The sequence below is a fragment of the Lichenostomus cassidix genome, chromosome 6, assembly GCF_008360975.1.
Source record: "Lichenostomus cassidix isolate B80296 chromosome 6, HeHo_3.0, whole genome shotgun sequence".
NCBI lineage: Eukaryota > Metazoa > Chordata > Aves > Passeriformes > Meliphagidae > Lichenostomus > Lichenostomus cassidix.
The window spans coordinates 29,708,007-29,723,779 of NC_139487.1; the positions used below are offsets into that span (position 1 = coordinate 29,708,007).

At 39.0% G+C, this 15,773-nt stretch overlaps 1 protein-coding gene across 1 annotated transcript in view; it reads right to left on the reverse strand.

The window, feature by feature from the left end:
• JMJD1C (jumonji domain containing 1C) overlaps window positions 1-15,773 on the reverse strand; it is a 158,660-nt gene that overhangs the window by 93,822 nt on the left and 49,065 nt on the right. The window contains exon 2 of the mRNA XM_085064255.1: window positions 13,314-13,478. Within this exon, the coding sequence (XP_084920381.1) occupies window positions 13,314-13,478 (165 nt within the window). The remainder of the gene's footprint in view (window positions 1-13,313; window positions 13,479-15,773) is intronic.

A 15,773-nucleotide genomic window follows, 5' to 3' on the forward strand; every position in this document is an offset into this window, starting at 1 on the left:
CAGCAGCTAAAGATGTTGAAATCTACATTCTACAGCAGTGGCAGTAATTTCAGAGCTGTGTGCCAAAATGTGATTAATCACAGCTCAGCGAGTATTTTGATAGTAACACAGGAAAATAGCTTGGGATAGAAAAACCATATGATAAATTAAGAATGCCATCAAGCCCCCCTTAAGCATAACTTTCCAGTAAGTATGAATACCACAGCACTTAGATAGGTTGATTAACTTCCAGGATATAGGTTCCATATATATAAAGGACAGAAAAATCAAAACTGTTAATAAGAGACCATATGGAAAATTGTCTAAAATCTTCCCTAACAAAAGCTCATCTGAGATTATGCAAGTCTGAAGGAAATAAAAATTGCTGCATATTCAGACACACATCAGAGCTGCATTTCTGCCTGATCACATTTTGGGAGTTGAGGAAAAACAGCAGAGTCACAGCAGGTTCTCTGTATATTGCACATTAGTCAGGCTTATAAAAACCATGAACAATCCCTCCACCTGCAAACCAAGCCAAACACATTCCTCTGCTGCAAGTGCACCAGTCCAGACTGATCAGATGCCTGCAGCTGCCTTCACAAGCAAAGCTGATGGCACTTGGTGGAGGTTCATACAATTCTGCCTGTCTAGGTGATGGCCTGACATCAATTTGACAAGAAGTTCAACAAAAGTTCTGATGCCATCGCAAACCCATAACTGCTTTTTCCCCCACAGGACAGCATCTTACTGGACAGTAGAAAAACATCAATCAATAAATGCACACAGTGATACTATTTTAGTTTTATGTTATTTTTAAGATGACAGTGTTTTGAAAGACATCTCTGACTTAATGTAATTCCTCCACACTTGTCCATAATTGCCCCAAATACTACTCCCAAATAAACAGGACCAGGACTCTTAGGAGGTGACTGCACACAAATGCCTATCACTGTACTTGCCAATGAACGATCAATAGCTAATTCATTACCAGCTCTCAAACTACCTTGTAAATGTGTCTTACCCAAGAGGTAAAACAGAATTGATTAGGTCTGTCCTAAGTAATCTAACAGGAGACAGTTCAGAGGGGGTGGGGGGTGATGCCCATTCTTCAGGATTAAGAGGATTAGCATCTTGCCTCAAACTTCGGTAAAGCATCTGATCCTGGCAATATTATAGAAGCAGTTTTCAGAGGTGTTGATGCCTCTTCATGTACTCTGCAATCATGTACAATCCACTGCTAACAAGATTGCTGAAAGGAAATGTATTAGGGTGCATCTTCAAACTACCCTTTCTGTAAAATACCAAGATATCCCCTGGCATTTCTGCAGTCCTTTAAAGATATGCCCTGTAATTTCTGCAGCACTTTATGTAATCACAATGTGAAAAAAAAAATATGATTTTAAATTTAGAAGCAATAAAAAAGTTTAATGAATCATCTGGACTAAAGTACTGCAAGTACTAAAGTACTGTAATTTCAAATAATAAAAGTACTACTACAAGCTAGAGCATAAGTGGACAAATAGAAATTCTGGAACCAAAACCATCAGGCTTTAGCTTCGCAACAGAGCCTCACAGAATACAGAATTACAGGATCACAGAATATGCTGACTTGGAAGGGGCCTACAAGGATCATCCTATTCCAGACAAAAACACCAAAACACATAGGAACATAGCTCTCTAAAAAGCCAGTTACACTCAAATGCAAAAATTAACGCAAAAAAATCTTTAGAACACATGAAGAGATTTTGGCTGTATTCATATTAATATAAAGTTTTATTATTATACTTTCAAAATAGCTAAATATATCAGCCAATGGTAAGAAGTACTATTCAGTTCACTTCAGGATGCAGCTAAATGTTTCAGAGATTCCAATGACATCATCCATTCACAATCAGCCATACTAATCAGTAGTTTATTCCTATTGGGATGGTACTAATACAGTTTGCAGCAATTCAGTATATGCATTTAAAATCTCAGCAAAGCCCTCCAAATTAAATATGTAAGAATTTTTCAAAGCCATCTGAAACTAGACCCAAGAACAGAAATATAATTTTGCACCATTTATTAAAAGAAATGAGGTACTTACCCAATGTCCCAGACTCAAAATTGATGAGAAATTTCAAATTAAAGTACTCGGTCAGGATTTTTTTCAGAATGATGCATTATATGTAAGCATAGTTAATTTTTTTCTTACACAGTTCTATTCAAAAATCGGCTAACTAATAGACCAAGTCTTTCCATAACGCAGTCAAAATGGAACACAACAGCAGCTACTAAGAGACCAAAAAGCTGAATAAAATACTTTTTTTTACCCATGACTGGTGTAGACCCTATGAGAGTTGGTAGACAAAAAATAAACTCTAAATCATTAATTGTGTTAATAAGTCACTTGTCTGTAAATAAGAAGTCAGACCTACCCAGGGTTAGATGAGGTCTGCCATGTTTCTCTAGTAAAATATTAATTACTGAAAAAGGATATTTTCAAACAAAGATCAATTCCCAATCAATAGGAGTCTATTTTGATTGTTTACAAAATCAGCCTAATGACTACTTTTCTGAAATTGTGTTGGTTCCCCAAGACTTTATACAGCCCTAAATTTATAGTTCTTAACATTGATTCACATTCTGGTGTTAAAGGTACTGTACGTAACAATGCTTTAAACATGCAATGCTTATTAAATAAGGTACAATACCTCAAAGAATTACCAATAACTATTGTTCAAGTAACCTCAGGCTTTACTGCAAGGAACAGATAAGTTAGGGGAAAAAAAACCCAATCACAAGCATTTGCCCTTCCCCCAGATATGTGAATACACCATGCAGCAGATGCCCAAAAACCAGTAGTGTTCTAAACCCACAGAGATGACAAAGTGGTTTCTTAATACCTGATGAATTTTAAAAAAATTAAATTGTTTCAATGTTGTTCCATCATTTGTTTAGAACTGACATCATCCTAATACAACACACTTTGCAAAGAGAAACACAAATCTCTTCAGTTCAAGTTTTTGCTTTTTCTTTCAATAAGTCAAATTTCAGCTGAATGTCTCTTCGCCATTTCTAGCCCTTGACTCAATTTCCTGATTTGGCCAGCAGCTGGAAGGATGCTAATCCAAGGGTACAAGAAAGGAAGTGGTAAAACAATATACTCCCAGCCCTGGCCTCTGCATGTTCACAGAGAATGGATTGTGAACCCACAGCATATAAATAAAACATGTATGAAATGAGGACAAGAAAATTCTGCTGAAGAAACCAACCTGTCCCTTCAGCAGCTTTCTCCTCTATCCTTCTCTCCCTCACAATTCCAGGTAATCTGTGATTAGGCAGTCACTCCATCTTAATTGTCATCATGAGTGCCATGACCTGCAGCCAAACAACATTTCCATTCCTTCTGCCCAGCTGGGGCAAAGAGCCACCATATCAAAGAAGGGCTTCAGAAACACTGATCATACCCACACCCAAATAAATGGTGCAACATCAAGTTCAGAAAGTAACACACGTTCCCATACAAAAATGCACCTGGAAAGAACTGGCAAGTACTTCAGGAGACTGCTCCTGTGACAGTGAGATTAGGAATAGAGGACATGGGGGGGTTACTAAAGGTGCATCACACTCACTTTGCCACAAAATGAAGTTAGCAGAAAGTTCAGGATGCTAAAGATACAAAATAGAGATTCCACACAGCTATTTTCCTAGTGCAAATTAAACCTCAAAGCTGACATGCTGTTCCTGAACTTTCCTGTATTGTTTTCTCCTTAGAAGTTAAGAAAAATTTAAAAAGCAAACATACAACATGCATAACATGGAATCCTTGCTAGAACAATTTCAGCAGCCTAGGAGGTTGCTGTGGAAATTTGACTCTTCCTGCCCTCAAGAAACTGCCATGTATAAAAAAGATTGCTCATGAGAAATGTATCATGGACAACCCATTTATAATGCTTTACCACCTATGACTTTTTCTCCAAGTACTTGATTTAGCCTGTTTCAGTGTAACTGAAGGCCAGCAACATCTGCCAGCAAAAGAAGTTTCTGTTAATGGCAGATAACTACCATCATCTCATTTCAAAATCTTTTTCAAACGCAGAGTCCTGAGAATGACAAAATGAAACAAAAAAACCATAATAAATCAGAAGTGAGCAATACAATTCAAGTACAAGCAATACAGAGCAGAAATAAACAACAGCACTTCATTCTCACATATATGCCTCCTTAGCTCGCAAGGGCTTAGTGCAAACAAAGAATACTTTTCTGTAATGTGGGGGGAGAGAGCTTCTGGATCTAACTGAGATTAAGGTGGGTTTAAGCCGCAGTGCCAAAAAGGGGAGGAAGTAGCACTGGCCCTTTCAGCATCAGTGAAAGACCTTAGCAGCAACAGCTGCTTTGTTTGTATGTCAATAACCAGAATTCAGATGGAGCTAAAGGATATGTTTTCTTAGGACCACCAAAAAAGCTTCCTTCAGTACCTCGCAAAATGTAGAGCTTTTACCCTAACTTAGCAAAATACAGCATCTGGCCCTGACTGCAAGTTTTACTTGATCCAGACATAAATTTCACCTGAAGCTCCAATGTCTCAGCTGTACAAGAACAGGCAGAACAGGAACACACAAGGCCCTGTGTATCCACACACTCATGTGTAACTTACTGAAGAAAAGGTGCTTCACATTTTGGGTGGGTTCTCCATGCTGCTCTATGTTTGACATTGAGACTTCATATAGCAATTCATGGGATTCACCCTTAAACACAGAAGAAACTGCTGCAATTCTGGGAAAGAAGAACAAGAAACTCATGAAACTCTAATTATGCTTTCCATAACTCATCTTACTCAAGTGAGCATGACGAGAGCAGTGCTCCAGTATTGCACAGCTGACAAGTCATTAATGCACAGAAGCAGCAGTGGAGATTCGAACAGTGGGTGGCTTTCGAAATTAGCTGCCAAGTGGATTTGACAGGTGTAAAGCCCAGCTGCTCCTCCTGCCATCACAAGAAAAACACTGAGAGGTAGCATGGGGATGGAAGTCTTCTGGCACAGCTTTCCTCATTCTGGACAGCCACCACTGGGATGGAGGACAAGTACCATGCTGACACCCTTCCCTAACTGTACAGACTCTCAAAAGGTATAGATCAAGAGATAGGTTTTTAAACTGTTTTTAACATACAGAAAAATATTCCATTTGTGTGTATATCTCTATACACACAATCTATAAATACACACCCACACATATATATACAGTATAGATTTATAATACAAGTCATAATTTATATAAACAAACAGCAACAAGTAAGACAGTGAGTGATTAATCTAATGGAGACACAAAATCAGTCATCTTCCAAAGCTCAAGCTCTGAAAGTTGAATTTCCACAATACTGGGCTGAAACAACCACTTGCATGCACCAGCCTATATCCTGCTCACTGTGCTATCTTCAAAGTAGAGCTGATTTTTCTAATGCACTGAAAAAGTGCACATGGTCTAGACAGCTGCAAAGCAAAGCACAAGTGAAAATTTTGTTCTCATAAATGTTGTTTAAAAAAAAGAAAATCAAATACTTAAGACTTTCCAGTCAATTCCAGAGAATCCAGCATACCTCTTGGCTTTGCTACCTGAATAAGCGGCGCAGTAGGTCAACACTGAAGCTGAAGTGTGAACACAGTTCAGATACACTGAAACTAACGCTGGGCCTAGCTGACTGGGGTATCAACACAGTATAGCCATACCCCAAACCAGTCTAGGTTTCAGCAACACATAAAAGTATCAATATACAAGCAGTTACCCTGCACTGAGCTCTCTGCAGCTGTGGCTTCAACTGCTCTGCTTCCAGTGCAGAGCTTGAATACAGAACTTCAAGATACTTTATGTCTTTTTCAGAAAGATGTGTACATCATTGCCAGCACTTCATTGCTACCTGACTTTGGAACAGGTGCAGGAAACAGAGGCACATTCAGCTGGGAACATTGCTCCATTACAGGTGGAGGACCCTAAACAGTATCTAGGTTTTTTGAACTGGCACAATCCCTGGAGAACAAGAAGTACTTTACCAGCAGGAAAGAATGTGAAGTGCAAAGATATTAAGGATGCTGTGACATACTAAAGCAGATTTCTCTAGATGAGCTGCCAAAATGGCAACTCCCAGGCCAGCATGATGAACATGAGTTGTGCTTAAAGTCTAGAAAATGTTCCATTTTGTTTGGAATTCTGTAACTTCTGTAAATAAAATTAACATTAAGAACTATTAATGTTCTTAATAGAGCACAGTTAAGAGCACAGCACTTAACTGCAAAAAAAAAAATCATTTATTTTATATAAATAAGCATGCTTTCACAAAACTAAATCCTCTCAAACAAAAAAGCACCCCCATTGCTTACAAGTGCAAGTTTAACAAGAAGAAAGTCAAAAGGAAGCCTGCCATTAGCCAACACCTTAAGAGAAAAGACTTTCAAACAACCCATGCAGCAGTGTAAAGTGCACAGAAAGCACCAGGGCCACATAGAAAACAGCACTGCAGTGAGGCTTTCCATCCCACCACTTATTTCCAGAGTGGGAAGCCACAGGGCAACACCCATATTTCACAACAAAGCATCTGGGGAGGCAGATTCCAGTTTATTGCTCTTCATTTTGGGGCATGTCCTGGGAAGGTAACAGCCTCTCCCTAGAAGGCTGCATGGAGAGCAGTGACTCCCAGCAAGCAGTAGTTTAAAAGAAGCAAGTGCCAAAGTACACAGGCGGGATGTGGTACTGCTTGAGACGTTTATGTTCTGTGGGAATATTACAGTAACATACTCTCCCAACAAAGTAATCTTTGAACCATCTCCAAGTGCTGTTTCTGCATGTTACTGTCTTTCACAATGCAGCAAAAATCAGGTCATTTATGCTCTGCTGAGTCAGTTACTTAAATTTTTTCTTCCCCAAGCTCTAAAGTTTTCCAAGAAGCTGACAGCTTCCAAGCATTTTCTCCTTTATTGCACATATCTCATCTGTACCCCATATTATCAAGGTATACAAGCACTAGAATTCTGATGCAGAGAATGGAGAAGCTGAAAAAACCACTATTAGTTTTGGATTGTTTTCCCTGGAAGCTACAGCACTTCCTCCCCTCAAATTTGAAATATCCTCAAAGCTTTTACTTATTTTTAGGACTCAGGAGACCGAATCTTCTCTCTGCCTTACTTTCCATATACACAGTAATCCTTTGTGAATTTATTTCTTTTTACTGCTCGAGTATTTTGAGTGTCCACTGAGGATTTAATCACTGTATCTGGCAGTGCATACCTCTATTTTTCATTGTGCAGAGAGAGAACAGGCTGCAATGAAATAACTGAATATGCAGGGAGAACATCAGCAGTACCTATAGAAGCTCCTGATTTTGAGAGGGATCAATCTGATCCATAGGATCAACATATAAAAAAGGAACTTACTCAGAAATGCTAAAATTTGATCAAGACAAAAAAAAACCCCAACCAAATCCTTGAGAAAAAGTGGTAGTTGCCACAATACAAGTAAGAATGAACAAGGAACATGTTCTACTTTCCATTATCATGCCAAAAATAAAGCATTTGATTTGTCTCAACCTCTGGAAGCTTGTTGTTCAATCTGTACACTTTCTTCTTTAATCATGACACAAATGCCAATAAACTGGCACTTTGTAAGTATCTGCTTCATAATCCAACACAATCAAGCCAGCTGAAGCAGAATGCAGTCAAGCAAAGGGATTCTGCAATTGACAGCTGGGACAGAGGGGCAGGGAGGGAGGAGGGAAAAGGCTACATAAGGTCAGAGGACAAGTCTTGTCTTCCATGTGTCCATGAATGCTTCTACTCTTACACTGTACCACCAAGTGCCCTAACATGCAGGCAGCACATGAACATATGGGCTCATTCACTGCTAACCAGAACAAACACATCCACTGCCACCCAGAACAAACCTCAGCTCATTCTTCTGCAAGATGACCTCCTCATTAGCATGACGGTCAGATTGAAAGCCCACAGTCCCACATGTGCCACTGGCACTGGCCACTGTAAATCAGCTCCAGATTGTCACAATGGAAAAGGGTTAGTCATTGCCAGTGAAGATCCACTCTTTGTCCCTGTTTTTGCTATAAGCCTGGCTAAAGCTCTGTATTCTTGCAGAGTCCTGGACAGAGTCCCAGGAAAGACTGTTCTCAAGCCACTGGTTCAGCAATGACTTCACTTGTTCCAAGAAAGAGAGACAGGCAAACAGACACACTTTTTTTTTTCTTACTAGGGCAGGGGGGAGGTTGAGTTGTTCTTTCAGCTTCCCTACTTTAGGAGATACACATGGTCAGGATCTCATCATGAAAATGTATTTTAGCTTTTATCTATATATTCCTCAGAAACACAAAATTGCAGGAGAACCAGTTCTTGCTGTATGCCAGCCCCAAAACTGAGAGTGATACAGTTACTGTAGACCTTTGCTATTAGTTGAGACCAAAGGGCAAATCTGTTGGTTTGACAAGGCGAGTACCATAAAGCTAACGAAGTACTATCTTCATATTCAGAGCGACAAACTACTGTGGTTTCTTCTGACTATATAGGGAATAATATTGAATTCACAAGCAGCACTGGTTTGTTCACAGGTATAAAAACAGGCAACTCATACTTCACAAACAAGCCATACCCAGCAGAATACAAAACACCCTGACTCATCATCATCATCATCCCAGGCACCCAACTAAGTGTACCATTCCCCAGACCTGTTTTTCATCACAGTATACTGAGCCAAACTGTTTCCACCTTGGACATCTACCCTGCACAGGACTGCCAGTTTCTTCTAAAAGAAAAAGGTGGAAATAAGATAAGACTTTTCCTTTTCTGTTCTACAATAGCCTCTTCCTTTCTTGTTGCAGAAGTTTCTCATGCTCCCATTCAATGCATTCACTTTTCTTTATATCCAATTCCAATCCTTTTCTTTCCAGCCTCTTGTATTCTGCTAGATCCTTTACCTGAAAGTACACATTTGCCATAACCTATCAATCTTAAACTCATTTAATCATAACTGCGTTTTCCATTATTCTTCTTTCCTTATTTTCTTTCCAAGGTGATAGAACATGCTTCTTAAAATGCCTGCCTGAAATGTCTTTCTTTCATTTCTATCTGTAGACTTACAATAATAAATTTTCATTTCAGCATATCATTCAAGTTTCCAAAACCCTCTTCCCAAACAAAATTAAGAAAAAGACACTCAGCCCACACCTTCCTATGCCTAAAACATGTAATGTTGATGCTGCGAAAAGAAGTGAACTGCTATCTATGTTTCTACCATGGTGCCTTCTGCTAGTTCATCTATCACCTTAAACTTTTTCTTGCACATTATTCTATTATTCTCTAAAATGTCTCTAGCAGCTTCTATCCTTTGTCGTCTCTTTTTCTCCCTATACACTTTATTTCTAGATATTTTAATGTGCAATTAGAGAGACAGTAATTAAATTCCAACTGACAGCTCACAGAAGCATTCTGTTCAGTCCACATTAAAACCTTGGCTCTAATTTGTCACCCTGCCCACACACATACTTCCATCTCCCCTCTTGGCTGCTGAGGGGAAACCACCATATTCCTCAGACTTCAGACTGTATTGTATTATATTATAGGCATGATTTCATCACTGATCTCTAACATCACAGTACCCAAAGTATTTCTACATAGGGAGATTAATTTACTCTCCCTAGAATACAACCATAGTCTATCCACCTACAGGTCAAAAAACTTTATTCATCATGTCAATGGCTTCCAAGTTGTTTCTGAGAAATTCAAACCCCAATTCTGCCTAATTTTTGAAGTACTGGTGATTCTCCTAACCCATCACTTTGAGCCCATCACTCCCATCTTTTTCTGTCTTTGTGACATGTACCCCCCTTGTTTACCAACCTAAACTGATGCCTTCCATTTCAACACCTTATCTTGGCTACTTTTTTAATCCCTTAATGTGGGAAGGCACACCACTCACTTCTAGCACCTACACTTATCTTTTCAGAAACCACACTTCCATTTTTTCCTATGCTAACCCTTTGGCCAAGAGGTAAACAACAAGCTCTGTTTACCAAACATCCTCTTCCCCAATATCCAGGCTACACACATGCTGACATTGCTTACCACTATTGCCATTTCTTTTATCTTCTTGACAGTCTTGTATGATTGCAAACACCTCACAAGCAGGGTGATTTCCAATTTCACCAGGCAGCCAGGCTCTCTAGTGCTCCCAGAAAATCATCTCACAGGAAGAAAAAGCTTTTGATTACAGCATAAACAACCTGAGGCACTACAGTTCTTCCCTCCTTCTCAGCCTTCCACAGTGGCAGGGGTGTCCAGTCAAAGTCACCACATGAAGTCACCACAATGAAGTTTGTTTCTGGCAATAGGGCTCCCAGGTTCATCTACAGCCAACTCTTCACCTGGGGCAGGAACTTGACTTAAAAAAACAATCTCATCATGAGAGAAACTGAATTCAGAGGATGATCTACCCCTCTCCTGTTACAGAGTTTCTGAACAAGGAGGAAGAGGCAGTACTTCCCATTTCCTCCCTTTCTCAGCCTGACTAAAGAGCCTAAAAATCTTAAAGCTCAGTTACACAAGGTCAGTGGATGCTGTGCTTTCAGGAAGTGCTACACCTCAGGCACTCAGGCATTTTCAAATAGTAACATTTGTGAACAACTTACATTCTAGAAATTTCATCTATGAAAAGGAGATTACACAATATCACACAACTGAGTGATAAAAGCAATCAGTGATTGTGAAGTACACAGACACTAGACTGATAACTGCCTACAGAAAGCCCCACAGCAATTGCAGACTTTGTCTTCTGATCAGGCTTGAATACCATACAGTAAATACAGAGCAGGTCAATCAACAAAGAACAGAAGGTGATAAGAACCATCAAAACAAACAAGCACACTTTTCATTCACTCCCCTGAAGGCAAAGATCCTGCAGAAATACTACGTAAAATTTACTAAAATATTGCTTTGCTGAATTTACGTCAGCATCCAAAATAAAGCTGTACCAAAAACTTTTATTTTGGTATGACTTTTTTCAATATAGTTCACATGCATGGGAAAGCTTGAGAGTTTTCCTTTAAAAGCTACAGCAAGACTCGACTTTTCCAAAATGTGTGTATTACCACATCCACACTCAGGATTTCACATAGAAGTGCAACTATTCCTACTGCTATTTGGCAAATCAATTTTTTACTACCTTTTTAATGTTTTCTTAGTTTTAAGAAGTCTTGCTTTGGAAAACAAACAAACAAAAAAACCCCCACAACAAAAACACACCACACAAACCTTCACAGAGCTCGTCTACTCCAATCCACCACGATGTTTTGATAGTGTGGCAACAAAACCCAAAAGTTCCATGGCAATTTGAGCACCCTTGCTGTTCCCCAGGGCATGGTGTGCTCAGAGTAGCTACTGATCCAGATCAAAACCTTGGGAGGTGTCTATGGAAGGAATCTGCTCCAACTACAGCTAATATCCTCTATCTGCACTTTCCCTCAAATATGGTTTTTCTGGAAGGGATGACTAGAGGGTTTGACTCAGAAAACAATTGCTAGGACATCTGTAGGCAGGCCAAGTACAAATGCTGAGAACTTGTCATCTTGAACATCTGGAAACTGACCTGACAAGCTACGTGAGCTTCACTTCAGACTATACAATTTCAATTTTTTAACTGTAAAAGGAGGCAGATCTTTTGCAAATCTTCCTTCTCACACCTATCAGCTGCCTCAAGAATGTGAATATTAAAAAACAATAACATAATTGCTAAGATAGAGATAGAAGGAAAAAAAGTTTCTGCCTTTTGCTGGACCAGCACAAGTTTGATAACAGTGTCTACAGGGAGAAAGGTTCAACTAAAACACTTTCACACATCAACAAATACATCGTTTTAACTTATGGAAAGGGTCAGCAGCCAGACTAGAATACTTCATACAAACAGACCCCTTCTAAACCCAAGAAAGATCTCTATCCTAGAAGGTGAGACTAAAAGCATGTAAAATAGCAGAGTACTTAGATAGCAAGCTAAGTTTGCAACAGATTTTAAAATACCCATCTCAATCAAGGAGAGATCAAAGAGCAAATGACGTGACTCGCTAAAACAAAAAATTCTTGCTCAAGGATATACTAACTTGGCTGTACAAGCAAATATATGACTCAGCCTGTACATGCAGAAAGTTAGCTTGCTTTACTCGAGTACATTAACACAAATGTACAGGCTGAGTCAAGCAGGAATATTAACTCAACAAGAATAAGTCGATCCAAAATAGTCCATGGCCTTTTTGACCAGACTGCTTCATGACCTTCAGCATGACTGTTCACACCCCAGCTCCAAAAAAATAATCACGCTACAGCATTCCAAGAAATCCATCAGGTGCTCAGAGACAAGAATATAAAGAGCATATTGAAAGGAAACAGAGATACAGCAAAAGCCAGAGGAAAAAAAGACCATCATCTAAACTCGTTATGACTACAAATATCTAAAACCCCAAGACTGAAGTTACAGATATTAAGCTTATTATCAAATATATCTAAGATTTCCCTTCAACCATTTTGACAAATTTATTGGAGACCCCCTTTCACCCACCAGTCTGTGAGGAATCTTCCCCAACTGTATACAAAGCAAAACCATCCAATACACAAGCTTCTTGAAATCTTAGATCTGTTTGGCTCTCCTAAAGACTTCGACAGCACTACTAGTTTCTTTGGAGAAAAAAGAAATACGTGTTTATTGCTTATTAGATTATCTCATCAGATATATCTAAAAGCATGTCACAAATGCACACAGCCTCCTGGCAGTTATCTCAACACTTTTAAATGCTTGGGCAGCAATCCAGAAAGAATGAGAGTCAAAAGTATCACCTCATAAACCAGGCAAAAAATTACCAGTTAATTTATTAATCTTTTCTCTTCTTTCTGAACTCTGACCTCAATTTCAGATACCTTCAGCTCCCACAAAGAAGGTATCACAAGTTTAAGGGTTTATTTTTCACCTTCATTTCAATCCTCCCCAGAGCAGTAAGATGTGTTACCGGTAAGTTTGTATTTATAAGATGCTTTGACTAAGTAAAGTGACATTAATCCTATTATGTCGCTCAGAGACCACTTTTGCAGTGCTATCGGTTGATTCAAAAAGGAAGAAGAGTGACTATTATCACATCACTCCACCTCTTCAACACAAATGTGCTTTACTGGTATTTTCTTAACCTTTTCTTACCAATCTCCCCCTCCATGCTCACCACTTCCCACCACCACTTGAGTAACCTAGACAGTTTCCTAAGGACAGAATTAAAAGCATTAAAATACTTTACTAAATGCAATTGTTCAAGTATCTTACCAATGCAGGCCATTGAATTTGCTTGATCTTTGATCCCTGAGTCTGGCTTGGGTCCTTTCTTTTCGCCCAGACCAGCTGGTACTCCACCAAGAAGGTTGCGAAATCTTCATAAACTTTAACCCATTCTCGCTTTTCCCATTCAAGGTCATCAAATTCCACGTATACCTGGGGAAATTTAAGAAAGGAAAGGACACATTATTGCATATACACAGCACGTATTCATCTACATGCACTTTTGAAAGCACAAATTTTAACATTTAATGTAAGAGGTTTTTTTTTATTATCCATTTTAATGCTTTGGTTTTAAAATGATATAACCAGTTCCTGCACCACAGAAGACAGTTTTCTTTGCAGTGCATTTGTGCTAAAGAGAAGAGAGTTACATTTGCTAAAATATTACCACTAACACTGGGTGTCTTATCTCATGAACAAAAAGCATTATACTGAGTATTTAAGAGTAGCATTCAATTAATACATAGATCTATCTAAACAATCAGTAAGTTTCAAGAATACTTCTCATTCTCACTTCAAATACATGTCATGTAATACAAACCAGCCAATCACTGAAATGGTTCCAAGGGAAAAAGAAAAAAAAAAGTCAATTGGAACAGCACCACAAAGGACATCCTGCGCCTGCAGACCTTGCTAGTACAAGCAAGTCCAACACACAGCACCTCACAGAAGCAGCTCAGCTTCTTGCCATTTCTGTCCTCCTGCAATCTGGCTCAACAAACCAAACAAAACCGAAAACAATACCACCACCACCACATTTTGTTTCCAGCTACATTAATCTGGAGCCAGTTTGTAGCTATTTGATCTTGTGCTATCCCTGTCCCTCCCCAACACAGAGTAACCATACCTTCTGCCCTCAGCTGCATTCATTAAGCTACTAAAATACACCAAACATATTGTGTCCTATTGTGGAGAGGAATCTTAGAGGTATCCAGAAGCTATCTGCATTACCAAACACAACTCTGCTAAGCCCATTACATTTCAAAATAACAGAATTTATTTTAAAATTAAAAAAAAAAAAAAAAAAAAAAATCAATATAGTAGCTTGTTCTCTTTTCCAAATTACAAGGAATTTCATAAGGAAAATCAACTGCCAATATCCAAAAAGTCATTGTTTGTTACACCAAGCGGAGAAGGAGGGAAAATTATTTCCTACCCTTCTGAACGTCAACTCTCAGCCACACCCAAGGCAATTTCTGAAACTAGAGTTTCTTCCCCTATCTGCGTGTGAGAACTAAAAATCGCTGTCACAGAAATATTCTTCTCTTTTAACTCTGGTTAATTTTAGGCCTACAACATACTTCCTTGTCTAGACTTTCTGTCTCACACTTTCCAAACGTGTACTACACTGTGCTCCTTCTCCTCTTGTCCTTCTCCCTTCTGAGTACACAACTTAAATTTCCACCAAGCCACATCTCACTCCTGTATCCAAGTTCATCATCCCAGTTTTCCCCCAGATCTTTTTAACCCATATTATTCCCACTCCATTCCCACACATTTTCCTTTTCCCTTCCCTACTTAGAGCATCAGATCAAGACAACCCTCTCACCTCCACTGTTCATTACTACAGCTATCACCTCTTATTTTAGCAAAGCAGGTAGAAAACAGCAGCAAAGACTGCTTTCACTAAAAGAGCACTTTTTATTAACCTAATTTCTAGAGACTAACTTTATTTTAAAGTTGTAGAATATTAATTTCTTAATCAAAACAGAGTTACCAGTATACAGTAAAACTTTAAAGCACTGACAGGAAAGCACATCATATTACAAATCATCCCAGCAGCATTATCTTGTATTGGCAGCTACTTTGAATCCTTCTGGAGAAACATTTATTTCTAAATTTTGTCATTTGATCAATTGTAAAGACAACCTTCAGTGACAGAACAGTTAAAAATCATTCCCCAAATTCACCTTCCTCCTGGCCTCTACTCCTCCAAATTCCACTCAACTATTCTGGACTGGTCAAATAATTTTGTTTTAGTATCTGGAAAGACACTTTCTCTTGGGCAGTCTATGCAAGGTGTTAGGAGGTTAAGAACCAGACCTCACACAGCAGCAGATTTTAAAAAGATAGGAGGCAAGGGCAATCAAGTGAAATTTTTTTTCTGAAAAACACAGATAAGTCTAAAGTGGAGTTGGCAGTTTAGAAACAACCACACTAAAACATACTGTATCTTCTGGACACTGGCCAAATCTTGTGGATAGCTGTGATACAATCTAGTGTTTGTGTGCAAGTTTGCACCCCAAATAAACTGAAATCCGGTGCAACGACAGTGGGAGTTATTGCTGAGCTATCTGCAGAGTCTCCTGGCACCGTATAATTAGATCTTCAAAGGAGCAGTTCCAAGAAAAGTGGAGAATGGAGCGTGGCGCAGAGCCAGTCTGCCATTGCCCAGGGCACCATATTCCGCCTCTAGTACGATACACACACAACCTTACTTGGGAATTG